Raw genomic sequence first — 17,707 nt, 5'->3', positions numbered from 1 at the left:
GTCCTGCAAGGAGCTGGGTTTTAACAGGAGCTGTCGGAGCTCCACCCAGCTCCAGGCTGTGCAGCTGGGATGGAAAGCCCAGCCTGTGGAAAGGGGCAGCCCTGCGCGGTGGGGTTCTACCCCTGCTACTTCGGTGCTCTGACATTGAACGAGGCCCTGCCGCAGAGGTGCTTGTTCTTGGGAGAAAGGCTTTGTCACAAGCACTGGTACCTGCTGCCCACAGTTGGTTAATGTTTTGCTCGCATTCCATGCCAGGGGTTGGGCTCGAGCATTCCTACAGCTGTCTGCAATGGTGGTTTGGACCCTGGTCAGGTCCACGGTGTAGCCGAGGGCCGGCTGTCCCTGGAAAGAGCCTCCCAGCTGGTGCCACCTCTTGCAGCCAGGGCAGCCTTTTGTTCCCTCCTCCACTGCAGGCCAACTGGAGTGCCCCAGGGGCACCCGTGATACAGAAATGGCCTGAGATCATATGAAGCCCATTCAAGGCAATCACTCGTCTTGAATGCAAACAGACATTTTAAAAGGAACCAGAAGCGATTTTGGCAGGGCACTGAGCAGCCATGTTCGCACAGCTCCTAAATGCTGTATTTCCTTCCAGTGCCCAGGAGTGTGGCACTGCAATAGAGAAGCATTAGCTCTTAGCACGTCTCCTCCCTCCCCTCTGCCCAGCCAGCAGGAAAAGGACCATGCGAGGCACTCTGTGTGAAAGGCAGGTAATAGCTTCTCTCGCATGTAGGAGGGAGAGAGCTTTCCCCTGAGTCCATCAGAGAAGGAAGATGAATGTGTGACCTGTCTATGCCAGGACATGCTGTGGGTGCCAGTCCCATCAGCACAAGGTTTGGACTGTGCAATTGCTCTAAGAACACCCTTCCCCTCTGCTGCTGCTAAACACCATCTGTGGGGCCAGCTGGCGAGTGTGAGAGAAGAACCCTAATCAGGCGTGTAGCTATTTGAGCAACAACCTCAAGAGGTGGTGGGTTTTATTACGGTTTATTGAAGCAGCTCCAGGCTGCCGTATAAAAAACATTGTACAAAACCAGCTCACGGGCCCTTGACAAAGTGTTAAGACATTACATGCACTTGTCACTGGTGCTGCAACAGAACCCAGAGGCCAGCTGCTCCTGGTTAGGAATCTTGCTCTGTCCCTGGCAGTGAACAATAGTTCCATCAGAAATACTGGTTTGCTCACTCGCAGCTGTGAAACAGCCACTGCCTCCCAAAGTGCTGCAGATCCTGGTGACGGCACGCGTTACTGGCAGTGCAGGGGCAACTGTGGGAAACACGAAGGGGTCCTCGCTTCTTCGGCTGATGCCTGCACTGAAAAAAGTGACAATGTCTGTAAAGGAAACAGACTACATCCCCGCAGCTTCTGCTGGGAGATCCCTTGCATGTAAGGGCAAGAATGGAAAATCTGTCCTTCCACATCAGCATCTCAAGGGAGAGCCGGGCAGCCAGCCTGGCTGGAGCTTTGCCCACCAAGCTCCCTTTAGAATCTATCCTAAGCCCTCCAAATCCGTTGTGACTTTGCAGCCAGTTATTTGACACCACAGGGAACTGTCCTGCCCTGCACACCTGGTGCTGATGGGTTCCATGTCCATTGGATTGTGGGGCACCCCAATGATTGACAGGTTGTGCTCTACTGCCCAGGTCTTGCGTGCGGATTCTTGGTGAAGTGAGAAGCTGGTGAAGTGGAACATGAAACTTGTTGCTTCTGGTGAAACCTGTAACGCAGAAGGGGTTGTCGTGAGAATGCTAAGCAATGAAACCAGAACCATTTGCTGGGAACAGAAACTGAGGCAAGGTCAGGGCTTAATTTGTGCCAGGGCTTGCCAGGGCTGAGCCCCAGCACCTCAGGGCTTGCTGCATCAGTTATGAATGTAAAAAAAACATTGCTTAAGCTCCAGCACCTCTTTCATTACAAATTAAGCACTGGGAAAGGTGAGTCCACGCCCCTCAACCTGGCCTTCTGCAGCAAGCCTGCCTGCATCCAAAAAGGTATGTCCTGTAAGGCGCAGGATTTTACATCTGCGTGCAGATGCGGTCGCCCCTTCTCAAAAAAGATAGATTGGAATTGGAGAAGGTTCAGAAAAGGGCAACAAAAATGATTAGGGGTATAGAATGGCTTCCGTATGAGAAGAGATTAATAAAACTTGGGACTTTTCAGCTTGGAAAAGAGCCGACTAAGGGGGGATATGACAAAGGTCTATAAAATCATAAATGGTATAGAGAAAGTAAATAAGGAAGTGTTGTTATTTACTCCTTCTCATAATACAAGAACAAGGGGCCACCAAATGAAATTAATAGGTAGCAGGTTTAAAACAAACACAAGAAAGTATATTTTCATGCAATGCACTGTCAACCTCTGGAACTCCTTGCCAGAGGGTGTTGTGAAGGCCAGTACTATAACAGGGTTCAAAAGGGAGCTAGATAGATTCATGGAGGATAGGTCCATCAATGGCTATTAGCCAGGATGGGCAGGGATGGTGTCCCTAGCTTCTGTTTGCCAGAAGCTGGGATTCGGTGACAGGGCATGGATCACTTGATGATAACCTGCCTGTTCATTCCCTTTGGGGCATCTGCCATTGGCCACTGTCAGAGGACAGGATACTGGGCTTGATAGATGTTTGGTCTGACCCAGTATGGCCATTCTTATGTACAGGGAATATTTGGCTGTATTTAACAAACTCATCCAGACACAGGATCATGGGTAAGAGAAGCAGAATGAAAGGCCTCACGATTTGTCCCACTTTGGCACCAACTCCACTGAGAGAGAGTCCAGAGAGGGTTAATTCCTGTTACAACTTTTTTTAAATTAATAGCTCCTGCAGCAGGAGGTAAGTGGCATGAATGGGACCAGCGGATAATTAGAAGGAAGAGACCCTGTGTTTATATGTAGACAGGGCTTGTCTTACAAATGCAATTACAAGCCATACTGGGACTAAATCCCAGCTGTAATCTTCGTCTGGCACCGGCTCTCCTATCCCCACAAGTGACTGCTATTTGAGTGTCCCTGGCAGACTGACCCTGGCACCGTGAGGAGTCTGTGCTAAAACAAATCACTCTGTTATTTATGGCAACCAGCTCTATCTTTGGGCTCCTGCCGTTTGTTGCAGGCAGACTTGGAGTTGCCCCATGATAATGTAGTGATCAGCAAGCCGGGCTGTCCCATACCGTGGACATCAAATCCCATCTGCCAACAGCATTCCCCAAAGGTTTCACATAGGATAGGACTCTGGGGAAGTGCTGAGATGCCAGATGGAGCATTCTCCCCATCCAGTTATGTATACAGCCCTCCTCTCTCTAATACCCTACGGCCTAGAGGGACTCTTCCTCCTTCACTGGTTGGGGTCTTCCATGTCACCTGCAAATGCAGTCTGAAAGCTGGGGTTTGACTGCGAGGCTGCTGGGTAGAGAACTTGAGCCAGGACAGAGCTCCCTCTCCCAGCAGGCAGCCCTCGCTAGAGAAGCCATGCCAACATCTCTCAGCCTGGAAGGTTAACCTGTCTGCTTCTGTGCCCTGCTGGAGCAGGGAGGTCCCAGGGGGTTAGTGTGAAGGGTAAGGACTTACCGTTCCAGTCCCGGAGCGAGGATCAGGCAGACAGGTATTTCCAAGTGCTGACGAAGGCGGTGGGGATGAGGGAGTAGGGCACTGTAGTGACGCTGCTCCAGGTGTCGGAGGAGGGGTCGTAGCAGTCCAGAGTTTTGCAGCGCTGGGCCCCGCAATAGCCCCCTACCACATAGAGCCTGTTTCCAGATGTGACAGCGCGACAGCTGATGCGTTTAGCAGTCACGTCACCGAATTTGGACCACTGGTAGGTGTCACTGTGGAAGCGGTACGCGGAGCTGGCCGAGAACTCTGTGTCTCCCCCGATCACGATCACGTGGTTGCCCACTACGGCGGCAGCCGTGTAGCGCCAGGGCTGGGGACAGCTGGCAGGCACCGTCCAGCGGTTCTGGCCAGGGTCGAAGCACTGCACTTTGGGCAGCTTCTCCTGGTTCACGCTGGTGCCACCAAAGACAAACAGCTTCATTTTGGCCCCCACCACAGCAGCGTTGCTCACGCCCTCCCGGAGAGGGGCTACCAGGGACCACTTGTCCGACTGGGGGTCATAGTGTTCAACCTGCTTGAGAGAGACGGAGGGCGAAGCTGGGAAGGAGCCACTCACTGCTGTGTGGCCTCCGACCACATAGAGACAGTGGTCCAGCTCAGCAGAGCCATGGCCAAACCGGGCCACCAGCATGGGCGTGGCTTTTGCCCACTCATCGTGGAGAGTGTCGTAAACCCAGACGTCTTTGGAGGCGCTGTTCTCGGAGCCCTTACCGCCAGTGACGTACACTTTGCAGCCGAGGGCACAGGCACTGCACTCCTTGCGCGGGCTTGGGATGTCGGTGCGGGGGATTATCTCACTGGTTTGACGGTCAACCACGTAGATTTTGTCACACACAAACGTCTGGCCCCCGAGCAGCAGCAGGGCCTGGCTGACCTTCCGAGGCTGGGCACAGAAACCTGTCACCAGCCCATCATTCTGAAGGATCTTCATCTTGCAGCGCACGGCGTCGGCCACGATCTCCCCTCCCAGCTTGTGGCTGGTCACCAGCTCCTCGGCGGCCACCTGGTTCCGCAGGTAAGATTCCGGCAGGAGGGCCAGACGGACTGAGCGCAACAGCTCTGGCAAGTCCCCGTGCCGCTGCGGCAAGTCATACCGGATCCAGCCGATGACAGCCTCATACACCAGGCTCTCGTCCTCCACCTCCAGCTCCTCGCTCTCCACCAGCTCCAGCAGCTTGTCTTTGGGCAGCTGCAGGAAGTCGTCGGTCTGGTAGAGAGACGTGAAGTTGGCCAGCGCCATCCTCCAGGACAGCTCCAGGAGCCTCTCGCAGCAGTGGGCGTAGGACAGCAGCAGCATGTTCAGGCAGTTGGCTGGGTGCAGGTTCTTCTCCAGAAAGTCGGCCGAGGCTTCGCGGATGTCCTGGAACTGCAGCATGTCCCCAGCCTCCAGCAGGGACTCCGCGTTCTCCTCGTTGATCAGCACCCGGGCCGAGTAGATGTAGTCCAGCAGCAGCTCCAGCACCTCCGGGTGCAGGGAATTGTGGAAGTTGACTTCCGTATCTTTGCTTTCCTTCAGCCCCCCGTTGAACATGGCATCGAAGTACCGACTGCAGGAGGCCAGCACAGCCCGGTGGCAGTGGAAGGCTTGGTTCCCCGCCCGCAGCACCACGTCAGTGAAGAGATGCCGCTTACGCAGCAGATTGAGCTGGGTCAGGAGGCTGTCGGCATGGCCCGGCTTGTGGAAGAGCTGGATGTTCATGGAGCCAGAGCTGGAGCGGGACTTCCGGTTCTCGTGATTGCTGACGGACATGGTCACAAAGCTAGTCTGAAAGGAAAACAGCCGTGACCCTGGGCTCTCGTAAGAAAATCCCCACCTGTTTCTCTCCTGCCTCCCCCAGGTGGCTCTCCAGCGGGCTCACACTCCTGCAACTAAGTGCCACTCCACCCATGTCAGCTCCTGGAGAACACAGGAGAGAGCGAAACCGCTAGGCTGTGTTGAGAAGTTGGGTGCAGTGAAGTAGCCCGTGTCCCAAGATGAGAAGAAAGTGAATCGGGGGGGTGACAGGAAAACTGTAATGTGCGAGCTGGCAAAGGGCTCAAGGGCTGAGTTTAGCATGAACTCGACAAGGGGCTGCAGGGCCCGAAGGTTGTGTTGGTAAAGTTCCAGCTACGCAATGAGCAACTCGAGAAAAGGCCCTGAGAGGAAAACTACACAACCCCAGGCCGAGCCCCTCTCGCGCCCCACCCACGGCGGGCAGCAGGCTGTCCCGGTCCAGTCTCCTCCTTCCCCCTCAAAACTAGAACAGAAAAAGCCCCCCCCCCAGTAACTCCGGGCCTCCCGGGAGACGGGCGTGGGGGGCTAAGGGGGGGTTTGCAGGGGCTGCCCTACTTCAGTGGCCCCAGGCCTGTTTCACGCCCCAGCGAGGCACGAAGCGAAGCCGCCTCTCCCTGGCGAGTCACGCCCCGGGGCGCCCCTGCCCCTTGCCGGGCAGAGCCGCGTCCTGCCCCAGCCGGGGGGCAGCCCCCGAGAGACCGGGGGGGCCCGGCGCCGCTAAAGGGGGGGGGCCGGCTGGAGCAGTCAAAGCAACCGGACCCTTCCGCACGGCGCATTTCGTGCAGGGCCCCGGGCTGCGCGGCGCGGCGGGGCAGAGGCCGGGCGGGCGCGGCGGGGCAGAGGCCGGGCGGGCCCGCAGCCGGCAGGGGGCGGCTCGTGGGGCGGGCGCCGGGGCCGGTTCTGCCCTTTGAGCGGGCGCAGCGGCCGGCCCCGCCGTGGGGCAGCGGACGGAGCCAGGTCCCTGCCGGGGGCCCGACACGGGAGTCCCGTGACCCGCGCAGGGCCCTGCTCCCCCCTCCCCGCGCACTCACCGGCGGCCCGGGACGCGCCCGCTGCGCCCCTCACCCGCGCTCCGCGACTCTGGGCCGCCGCCGCCCGCCTCGCGTCCTTCCCCAGCCGCCCGCCCCGCCCCCTCATTGAGATGCAGCGCCCTGAGCCAATCGGCGCCCGACACCCTGCGTGGCCTCGCCGCAGCGCATGCGCGCTCCCAGGGCCGGCGCGGGCGGGGCTGCGCGCAGGGCCCGGCCCAGCAGAGAACCCAGGCGTCCGGCGCCCCCAGCCTCGGCGCGGACCCCGGCGGCCTGGCGCCTGTGGGGCAGGGCTGCCCTGGGGCGCCGGGAGCAGAGCGCCCGGCCCGGGCCCCCCGCCCGTCAGCGGCCCCCCCCGCCCCCCTGCGGGCCTGTCTGGGGGGCCCCGCCCTTGCTCCCCGAGCGGGGTTGAGCGCCGGGGACCAGGGAGGGGGGTGCCGGGGGGGCGGGGCGGGGTTTGAGCGCCGGGGACCAGGGCGGGGTTTGAGCGCCGGGGACCAGGGAGGGGGGTGCCGGGGGGGGCGGGGCGGGGTTTGAGCGCCGGGGGCCAGGGAGGGGGGTGCCGGGGGGGCGGGGTTTGAGCGCCGGGGACCAGGGAGGGGGGTGCCGGGAGGGGGGCGGGGCGGGGTTTGAGCGCCGGGGGCCAGGGAGGGGGGTGCCGGGGTGGCGGGGTTTGAGCGCCGGGGACCAGGGAGGGGGGTGCCGGGAGGGGGGCGGGGCGGGGTTTGAGCGCCGGGGACCAGGGAGGGGGGTGCCGGGGGGGGGGCGGGGCGGGGTTTGAGCGCCGGGGACCAGGGAGGGGGGGTGCCGGGGGGGGCGGGGGCGGGGCTTGAGCGCCGGGGACCAGGGAGGGGGGTGCCGGGGGGGGGCGGGGGCGGGGTTTGAGCTCCGGGGACCAGGGAGGGGGGTTCCGGGGGGGGGCGGGGGCGGGGCGGGGGTTGAGCGTCGGGGACCAGGGAGGGAGGTGCTGGGGGGGGGGGGGGGTTGAGCGCCGGAGACCAGGGAGGGGGGTGCCGGGAGGGGGGGGGGTTGAGCGTCGGGGACCAGGGAGGGAGGTGCTGGGGGGGGGGGGGGGGGGTTGAGCGCTGGAGACCAGGGAGGGGGTGCTGGAGACGGGGGTTGAGCACTTTAGAAGGAGCCCAAGCTGCAGCGTCTACACGCCTGTCCGTTCCTGCCGTAGCCTGAGCCACGTCCATAGACCCAGGCGCTGGGGCGCTGCTGCTGAGCTCCCCCCTTCGCCTTGTCCATGTGCCCGAAGAGCGGAGTCTGCCAGCAGGCCTGACGCGGGCGCTTTGCTGCTACCGGAGCGTACCTGTAATAGGCGGAGTCGGGACAGGCAGCCCTGGTGCGAAACTGCACCAGCCCAGCCCGTTTGGAAATGCAAAGCTGCCCTATGTCCGAAGGAACAAACTCATAACCGGCTCCGCGCCTGGACAGAGCGGGCGGGGGCCTCATTACACTCCCCTCCCCTTTGGGAAGTGCTTTGAGTTCCACCGTTGGAAAGCACTGCGTCTCCACAGTACTAACAGAGAAGGGGAAGGGCATTTGCCACATCAGGGCTCACCAACCCTGGCCTTGAAGACCGTATCTGAAAGCTGCCTGGCCTCTGAACCTCTCCACTTGCCGTTTCAGAGCAGGCTGTTGTTATGTTTCCTATGTGGGGAGTGTTGTTGATAGAGCTGGCCCTCAGCGAGCAGAGATGTTCACTGGGTCTCACTGATAAAGGGCTGTAAACACAGGAGCCATGGGTCTGAGCCATCACTATCAGTCACACAATATAAAGCTCAGAGTGGCTGACTGGAGCCCTTCCAGCTCATAGCTCGCTGACAGCAGGGCCGTGGCCAACGAATCAGTTAAAACTCCCATTGCACAGCAAACATGCTTTCCTATAATGTGGTAGAACAGGGACAGAATGGGACCAAAGGCCCAGTGGCTGCTGCAGAAGGGGAAAATGTATTACTCTTTCTCAGGCTCGTTCTATGGTGGAGAGAGACGTTCACCAGTCAGTGACTCTGCCTTCAAATCACTTGTGGGGACATTCGGTGTGCAAATAAGAGCAGCTGAGCTGGAGCAAGTGCAGGGCTGGACAATCTCTGCAGCAAGCAACAGCTGCCTAACCAGTAAGTGATAAATAGTTAAAGGAAGCATTACTTTATGGTAAATTCTAACCATTCTAGAAAGGGGTCATAGCTGGGGCCAGAACTAATTCAGAAAGTAGCCTTTACCATTTCAGAACTGGTCCATTATATTAGGACTCCAGTTACAGACACCTAAACTGGTTTAAACCATGCTTAATCTGCATTAAGATAATGCACCTCTTTCCCCTTGGCTCAGTGCTATAGTATCTGTGCTGTTGCCCACTGCTGGACACAACAAGCATGTGTACAAGAAAGCAGCAGTAAAACATTCTCATGTGGTGAAAAGTGGCCAATCTGATAGTAGCAGTAAAGTGCTGATGTGTTTAAGCATGCTTACTGCAGCCAAGTACAGGGGATGCCACTTACCCACCCACTTCAAGGGAACAACACTGGCCCAGAAGCAGGGTTACTCAGGTCATCCATCCAGTTGGAGTGCACTGGAAGGTCTGAGACCAGTGATGCAGGCAGGGAAGAAAGAAAAGCCTTGTCCAGACAAGGCTCTTGTGCTTCTCTTGCTGATGCTCGGCAGTTTGGTGTCTTGACCAGATGCTTTGTTTCCTGTCAGTCAGTGACAGCAAGTGCTGAGCCAAGTCCAGCAACATGCTTCCTCCATGCCAATCCCCACATGGCAGCAGGATGAGCCAGGCAAGCAATCATGCAGAAAATAAGGTGAACTCAGAGGCGAACTTCCCAGAAGGCTGATATGTGATAGTGGCATCTGCATGTTCATAGAGTTTAAGTCCAGAAAGAACCATTAGACAGCTCACCTTTAATTTCAGCCCATTAATTTCACCTAGTTACCCTGTACTGAGCTGTAACTTGTTTGGCTAAATCATAACTTTCAGAAAGGCAGCCAGTGTTGATTTGAAGAGAACTAGAGCTGGAGAACCCACCTCTGCCCTTGGTAGCTTGTTCCAATGGTTAATCATGCTCACTGTTAAAAATTTGTTCCTTATTCCAGTTTTAATTTGTCTGGGCTCAGCTTCTAACCATTGGTTCTTGTTCTGACTTGCTCCACTAGGGACACTTTAGTGTCTGGTATTTTCTCCCGGTGAAATACTTAGACGCTGTAATCAAGTCACCTCTCAATCTTCATCTTGATAAGCTAAACAAATTGAATTCTTTAAGTCTTTCTCTATAATTTTCTTGAGCATTTTCTCCAGAAAGCAGTCCATTCTGCGAGTATGACCTGCCTTCCTTTTTTGGAGATGCAGAACTTTGCATTGGGCTATATTAAAATGCATTTTGTGTGGCTAAGCCAAATTTACCAAGCGATCCAGCCAGATCACTCCATGTGACTGCCCTGTTCTCATCATTATTAATCAGTCTGCCAATCTTTGGGTCATCTGCAAATTTTGTCAGCAGTGATTTATCTTCATCTGGAAGTAAATATAACAACTGTTGAATAGCTTTGGGCTTAGCGCCAATCCCTGCTGTTTCCCACTAAAAACACCCCCAGTTGATGATGATTCCTCACTGACAACTACTCTGAGATCTGTCAGCCAGTTCTTAGTACATTTAATGTGTGCTTTATTGATACTGTATGTTAATGTTCTACGTGGGAGATTAAGCACCTCTCGGAACAAGCAGGTGAGCAGCATAGCCCAAGCAATGTATCTCCAAGACATCAGCATGGAGGCCACGAAAAAATCCCCTGTGATGGAAGGTTAGGTAAGGGATAGTCTGTGCCTGTCCTTGGGCAGGTTTAGCTAACACAGTACAGCTTCGGCCATAATATATTCTGCTGTTTCAGAGCAGCTTGGAACCAGCAAAAGCCAGATAAGAGTTTCTCTCTAGCTCTGAACAGTAATGATCAAATCCTCAGGCTATGCTTTGTAGTGTTCACTTCCTTTATTACTGGCACTGCCAGAGAAATAATTGTAAATATGACCTTTGGTGCAAACTCTGATCTTAGCATTCAGTCAACTGATCCATTACAAGGATATGAAATATGTATTTGATTATTTTTTTAAGAAAGTTTGTTGATTGGGGTGGAGCCTGACAGAAGAGCACCCACTGGAGAACTCCATAGCGTGGCTGATGTTCCAGGTGACAGCATCTGTACACTGGACTTGACCAGTACAGGCAAAAGGTTTCCATTGCTAACATAAAGGGCTACCTAAGATACTGATAACTAGCTCTTCACCATATCACGTGGCCTGAACAATAGAGACTGCCACGAAAACAGACCCTTTAAACATCTGCTCCTGTTTTGTAGCGAGCAGCTCTGACCTGGGGGCCTAGAGCCAGGATATTTGACAGGAGAAACAACATCTCCATAGACCGAAGACAAGCAAAACCCACTTCAGATCAGATGTCCCTGGCTGTGGCTGCACTGGCCAAGGCAATTTGGAAACTGACAGGTACTTGGCATGTTCTTTTACAGCTCCTGGCATCTCTCAGGAATGCTTAAATAAGATCAGAGCAAGAGGATGAGTTTGTGGAGTACTCTCCTCTGAGTTTCACAAGTCATAATTGTGTCCATTTCCCCACTCCACAATGAGTTCCCAGACTTGTCTCATGTTCAAGACAACAAGGGAGGTGACATCCCCACCTTTTGGGGCTGTGGGGACAAAATGAAAGAAGTCACTTGCTGTCCCTGATTTAATTTCTCCCATCTTTTGGAAATCCTCAAAGTCAGTCTCTCCTAATGATAATCACCATTTCATTTGCCCTCATACCACAGAGCATATCGATCAGAGCTGAGATTTCTCCCTATACAGAGGACGCAGTTAAAAGATTCCTGCCCTGATGAGGAAGAGCTAAAAACACATTAACCCTAACTAATAACATTACAGAGACTTTCTGATCACATTCTAATTACATGCTGCACTGATCCGTAACTGGAAGCATTCATACTTTACCCGCAAAAAACTTAGTCTCCTGAAGCTGACCCCATGATTCACACAGCCCCAGAACCTGCCCCTACAGATGTTTGGTAGACACTAATCAGGGAAGATATGGTCCCCATGAGACCCACTAGCCATGGAGGAAACTGTCCAGCCCAAAGAAATCCTGGAGGCAGCCAGTGGACAGCATTGGAGAGATCTGCCATACTGCTGAGGATGCTCAAGACTTCAGATTTCACTTGGGTGTCCATTTCCTTTTGACTCTGCTCCAAGGATTCACTGTGGGGAGAAAAAGGCAGAAATGTATCCATCCTCCAGTCTGCCACTAGGGACCCTGGCAGAGTCACATGGCTGAAATACCCATGATGTGTGCAGTGACTTTCAGAGAGGAAAAGTATCAGAACAAATGATTCAAGCATGGACAGGAGGATGTATTTACATCTGTAAATCTATCAGTGGCTATTCCTTGCACCATCTGCCCAATAGACTCAAAATTATTGCAACAAATCCTAGAAGTTCTCTGCTGAACAGCAGTTCAAATGGCCTGTTCTTTTCTCTGAAAATTCGACATCTGCTTGGAGTAGTATTCTCCTGCCTGTACCACTGAATCACAATGATATCCATTACCCTTCCCCCACCTCACCTCTGGAAGGTGAGCACCCTCTCTTTCATAGCAAGGACACCTGCTTTTGGTCCTATATCTTACTAACCTCAAAGGCAGAGCATTACTTAACAGAGCATCAGATATGTCACAAGGGGATTAATTCCAGCTCATTTGGTATCTACAGCAATAGCTGTGCCCCTTCTCCTGATCCACATTTACATTTGGGAAGCCAGTGAGACCAGATAATAGAAGAAGGATTTAGGAAACACTAATGTGTATTGTGCAAAATTATAAAGTAGACACAGAGGCTGAGAAGCATCTTCTCAGGAAATGTTAACTGATCAATTATCAGTAACCAAGTTTCTGTGTATAGGCGTCCTCATTTGAGATTGATAAGTAATAATTAGTGTCACCTTGGGTGAGCTACATCAGGCGATAAGGAGTATGTGTTAAAATGACTATATTACATAGGACACATATCATACCCAGTGCAATTTCTCAGCTTCCTTCTTAGCTGAAACAGAATTCTGAGAGACCTGAAAACAAGAGAGAGATGACAATAAGAGTCCAAGCTGTCTGTGACCAAGAGAGACTCTGACACCATCATCCCCTGAATGCTAAGGGTCCAGCTTAATAAGAACCACCAAATGCTGGCACTAGTCTTTGCCATGGGTAGAAGCATCCTTGTTATAACAAGCTTTATTGCCTACAGGCATGGAAAAGCACTGTTCTACAACCATGATAAGCTACAGGGGTTTAGCCTTGGGCTAGATCAAAAGCAACAAGGTGCTCTCCCTCTCAAGAGCTCAATTTCTTTCTTGCCAGTCTGATCAAAACTAAATTCTAAGCTTGGTACAAATTTTTCTAGATTTACCTGAACTTTGGGCTTCTAAATAATGTAAGGAATATGGAATAAAAAGGCCAGGGACAATAAACTGTCCTTCGTGAAGATTTTTTTAAAATACCATCTATCATGCAGCAAAAACAATTGCTGGCGCCCTATTGGGGAGAGAAGGTTCTGATGTCCTTCATAGCTGTAACATTGCTTGCAGCTAATTTTGCAGAGGAAGTTTGTCTGAATCTGCCACCAAGGCTTCTACATGGAGCAAGCAGCTGGAGTAACGTTCAAGCTACTCAATCTAGCTGGAGTAAAAAATGCCCTTTTAAAATCGTATGGATTAATGTAGCTCCCATCTTAGATCAGGGTTTACTGCTGGGTAAGTAATAGGGCTTCAGCCCCTAACTATAACTCACAGAATTCTTCCTTCTCCATGTGGGAAGGAGAATAATGTGGAAAGTTTGATTTTACTAATGCATAAGAACATAATTATGGCCATACTACGTCAGATCAATGGGCCGTCTTGCCCAGTATTCTGTCCTTTGCCAGTGGCTTGGTGCTGGACACTCCAGGAGTGAATGGAAAAAGGCAATTTATCAAGTGATTCATCCCTGTCAGCCACGCCCAGCTTCTAGCAGTCAGAGGTTTAGGGACACTCAGAGCATGGGGTGTATCCCTGACCATCTTGGCTAATAGCCACTAATGGACCATACTCCATGATTTTATCTAATTATTTTTTGAACCTAGTTATACTTTTGGCCTTCACAACATCCCCTGGCAACACATTCCACAGGTTGACTGTGCATTGCGTAGGCTCGCCAGCCCTCCAGGATTGTCCTGGAGTCTCCAGGAATTAAAGATTAATCTTTAATTAAAAATTGTCATGTGATGAAACTTCCAGGAATATGTCCAACCAAAATTGGCAACCCTAGCATTGCAGGAAGAAGTACTTTAGGCTGTTTGTTTTAAACCAGCAGCTTATTAATTTCACTGAAGGTGACCCTGTTTTGTGTGTTATGTGAAGCAGTAAATAACACTTCCTTATTCACTTTTTCTACACCATTCATGATTTTATAGACCTCTATCATATCCTCCCTTTGTTGTCTCTTTTCCAAGCTGAACAGTCTGTCTTTTTAATCTCTTCTCATATGGAAGCTGTTCCATACCCTTCATCATTTCTGTTGCCCATCTCTGAACTTTTTCTAATTCTAATATATATTTTTGGAGATGAGGTGGCCAGATCTGCATACAGTATTCAAGGTGCAGCCATACTATGGATTTATTCAGTGGCCTTATGATGTTTTATGTCTTATTATCTATCCCTTTCCTAATGGTTCCTAACATTCTGTTAGTCTTTTTGACTGCTGCCACACATTAAAGCAGATGTTTTCAGAGAATTATCCACAATGACTCCAAGAACACTTTCTTAAGTGGTAACAGCAGAAAGTTAACTCTTAATGTGAAGACTAGAGGATTCACTTACTGCAGCAAGAAAAAAGGAAATGGGGCAAAACTATCTTGAGATAATTTTATAGTAAGAGTCCAATTCAGTTTACAATTGAATCATATTTACCAGCTAAACATCTGGCTAACAGAAGGGAGGGGCTCTAACTTCAGGGTTCCCATGTTTTCCCACTTGGCTTCATTTGCTTGTGTTGGAAACTGAACTATTTTTTCCCGTTTGCTGTTTCACTAGATGGGATAAACAATGTAACGAGGAAACAGCTCACATAAAGGTGACCTACAAACTGGGTGGGGCTGGAAGAATGTGTGTCCTTTAGGTGTCAGAAAAAAAGAAAACCATTTGAAAGGGTTTGTATTGTCAGAAGAAGAAGAGATGCATTTCTGGTTATGTTTTTACTTTGGAAACAGCAGATGTGCCAGCTCAGTCTTCCTCAAAATAGCATATACAAGAACTGAATCTCTAGTGTAAAACAGAAGGTGAAGAAAACTTAAAATCTTCCAGGCCTCCACTCATCATATGGCAGTCAAAAAAAAGTGCATCAGTCCCATCTCCTTCCCCGCATACTTTTGCAGGCCCCCTTTAAGGCAGAACTTTAGCTCAGACTGGGAAATTTTTATTTGCCTCTTCCCCTACAGCAAGGAATACATTGAGAGGTGAGGAAGACATTTATTTTTTCATCCTAGTGGGTGGCTCAGGAGACTGTCTCTGGACTAGAAATGTCTCATGATTAGTTAGCAAGATGGTAATAGTCACCGCTAAGGATTTACCAATACCCTACAGGCTAGGAGGATTTCTAGCACTATATTTTAGGATCACTCAGAATCCTCTTAGTTTCCAGAGTGTCTGTTACAAATAGCACAGCTTCCTTCTGAAGATGGACGCCAAGGCTTCTGATTCTGAGGAGTTAAAACTTCAGAAGAGTAACAACAAGGTTAGTAGATAATCCAAAACCACAGTGTTACCATTGCCCAGCCCCCAGGAACAGCCAGAGCCCCTCCTAAGATCTGTGGCCAGTAAGCCTTTCTGCTAGGCCCCAGAAGCGGAGATAGCATTCCCCTCATACCCTTTTAAGAGCTGCATCTAGTGAACATTACCGTACAATGCCCAGGACTAGGGAGAGCCCCCAGAAAGCTGTGCTTAATGTCCACCACTTGTGTGAGTTTGTGCGAATAACATCAGCATCGGCAGCCCATGCTATGTGCTCACAGGGGTAGTAGAGCTGATCAGCCAGGTTACTGAGGACAGAGAGCCAGCGGACAATGGCATCTTCTTCCTGTAGCACAGAGACAGGCAAGAACTTAATAGTGGCTGCTTTCTAGACACCACAGGTTAGTCTGTACACTGCACCTTGCAGCAGCATTGCTAATCCAGCTTCCTTGCAGCCCTAAGAACAAGCTTAGCTTCTTTCTGAGAACGGAGAATGAAAACAAGACACATCACTAACATAGCCTGTATTTTATATCCAGCATACGGCAATGAACTTGCAGTTTCTGATGAATATCCATCAAGCAGGGACTCTCAGCTGAGCCAGCAAGGGACATCTCTGCAGGAATCTCCACAAAAGCCAGCAAGGTTTTTGCTCTCACCCTATTTTGTTGTTTAAAAAAATACATTTCATGATGATGAAAAGTGAGGGAGCGAGAGCCCTGGAGGCTGCCATTCTGTTATTATTTACATTATGGAGCCCACAGTGCTAGGCGCTGTACAGACAGAAGAAAAGTATGGACCTTGCCCAAAGGAGCTTACGATCTAAGAATATGAAAAGAGACAATGGATAGAGACAGAAGTGGAGTAAAAGGAAATAATGAGACGCTATTGGTCAATATGATAGACCGTGGTCTCAGCACACCAGTGATCTAACTGCTGTCAAGTTTTTTGTAGGCATCATGTCAGAGAAGAGTTTTAAGGGGAGATTTGAAGGTGGAGAATGAGGTAGCTTTAAGTTTACAGAGAGTTTCTTCCATGTGAGGGGCAACATGGGAGAAAACAGGAAGGTGTTTGTTTGAAAATGTAACAAGTGGGTGAGGAAGGCTGGCATTATAAGCCAATGGGAGGTAGAAGTCAACCTTTTGCTACTGAGACATGATGGGTAGGGTAGAGATAGGCCTTGGAAGTGAAGGCTGGATTGGAACCAGAGACCTCCACAGCCCTTTAACAATCCCCTCAGGCAGCTAGGCCAGGGACCCACACTTCTGAAGTTGCTTGCACTTCTATAGCAGTTACAGGAGAAGCCTGTATTTGTCTTGAAATACAAAGAACGGTGAAGTTTATCAATACCATTTCTTAGAATGTGCTTAGTCCAAAATACATTTTAGTGAACAGAGTAGTTTGCAAGTTTGAGAAAGTGAGCCTAAGGACTAGCTTGTCTGTAACATTCACTTTGAAACTCCACTGTATCTTAGCACAGCCATGGAAAACCGTAAAGATTTCTTAGCATGTGAGCTGCCAAGGGCAACAGGGCTCCTGTCTTCCTGGGCGTCTGTACAGCACTTGGTGCACAGGGTCTGTTCCCAATGGGGGACACCACAATTCAAATAAAGAATACAAATGCTTCAGAGGAATATGTGGTAGCTGAGGCCTCTGAGCACAGGAGAGGTCATTAGAACTTATCTAATGCTGCACAGCAGGCCCAAGCCTACACGGGGACCAGCTGCCTAGGTATCGAGCTGGCCTCCAGCCCCCGCAGGCACCTCCTCAGTCAGCAGCGTGGGGAGAGGGCAGCATTTTGCAGGATTGGGCCTTTGGATGTCGCGCTGCACAGAGCGCCCGGTCTGTCCCTGATCGCAGGGGAGAAGGGGGGCAGGGACCCCCTCGCCCATGCCTGGGGCAGAAAGGGGCTGGTTACCTTGGCCCCCAGCCCATACTGGCGGCTGTAGGCGAGCATGGCGAGATCATCGAAGAGGCGCAGCACCGTCCGGCAGTGGCTCAGCTGGGCTGACACAGTCAGGAGCCTCCTGCCCATCTCGGACTCCGCGGGGCTTTTCCGGGCCAGGACCCCCCCGGCCAGCTGGCAGCCATAGCACAGGGTCCGGATCTGGGGGGGAAGGGGGGTTAGAGAGCGCAGCCCCGGTACGGCCCAGTGTATGGTGTGCCCCACGTCTCCCCTCGGTAACCCGACCGTCCCCCGTAAACCCTGCCGCCCCGGTGAGCGGGGCCCGGACCCCGTCACGCACCACTCGGTCGCGGCCGCGGTACGACTCCAGCACCGAGACCAGCCTGCCGAGCGGGTCCGCAGCTGCCGCCATGGCAACACTTCCGGGTTACTAGCCGCCACCTGGCCGTACGTTAGCAGCGTGATGACGTTTGGGCGCCCAGCGTGCGACACTCTAGCGCTCCGGGCGTCCCCGGGATGGCGCGGTGCCTGCTGGGGGATCGCTGTCGCTATGGCGACCGTGCCCCGTCCC

The 17,707-nt window shown here is 52.2% G+C and overlaps 1 protein-coding gene across 4 annotated transcripts; it reads right to left on the bottom strand.

Moving 5' to 3' along the window:
- Positions 1-944: 944 nt before the first annotated feature.
- PEX11G (peroxisomal biogenesis factor 11 gamma) lies at positions 945-17,684 on the bottom strand. 4 transcript variants are annotated; one of them, XM_027834291.3, is made up of 5 exons: positions 17,477-17,616; positions 17,149-17,337; positions 15,398-15,576; positions 12,486-12,536; positions 10,380-11,675 (listed from the first exon to the last, which is right to left on the bottom strand). In XM_027834291.3, exons 1-5 carry the CDS (start codon positions 17,546-17,548, stop codon positions 11,450-11,452), a joined length of 717 nt encoding a protein of 238 aa, XP_027690092.2. In that variant the 5' UTR covers positions 17,549-17,616; the 3' UTR covers positions 10,380-11,449. The 4 variants fall into 4 exon arrangements, with proteins under 4 accessions (XP_007072095.2, XP_037741659.1, XP_037741658.1 ...); XM_007072033.4 differs by lacking the exons at positions 10,380-11,675; positions 12,486-12,536; positions 15,398-15,576 and adding exons at positions 945-1,718; positions 3,566-5,372 and having other exon boundaries at positions 17,477-17,684; XM_037885731.2 differs by lacking the exons at positions 10,380-11,675; positions 12,486-12,536; positions 15,398-15,576; positions 17,149-17,337; positions 17,477-17,616 and adding exons at positions 945-1,718; positions 3,566-5,372; positions 7,722-7,878.
- Between the last annotated feature and the right edge of the window lie 23 nt (positions 17,685-17,707).

Source organism: Chelonia mydas, chromosome 25, assembly GCF_015237465.2.
Source record: "Chelonia mydas isolate rCheMyd1 chromosome 25, rCheMyd1.pri.v2, whole genome shotgun sequence".
NCBI classification, from domain to species: Eukaryota; Metazoa; Chordata; order Testudines; family Cheloniidae; genus Chelonia; species Chelonia mydas.
The sequence above is the reverse complement of the archived record's forward strand: the minus strand, read 5'-3'. Positions and strand labels throughout refer to the sequence as shown.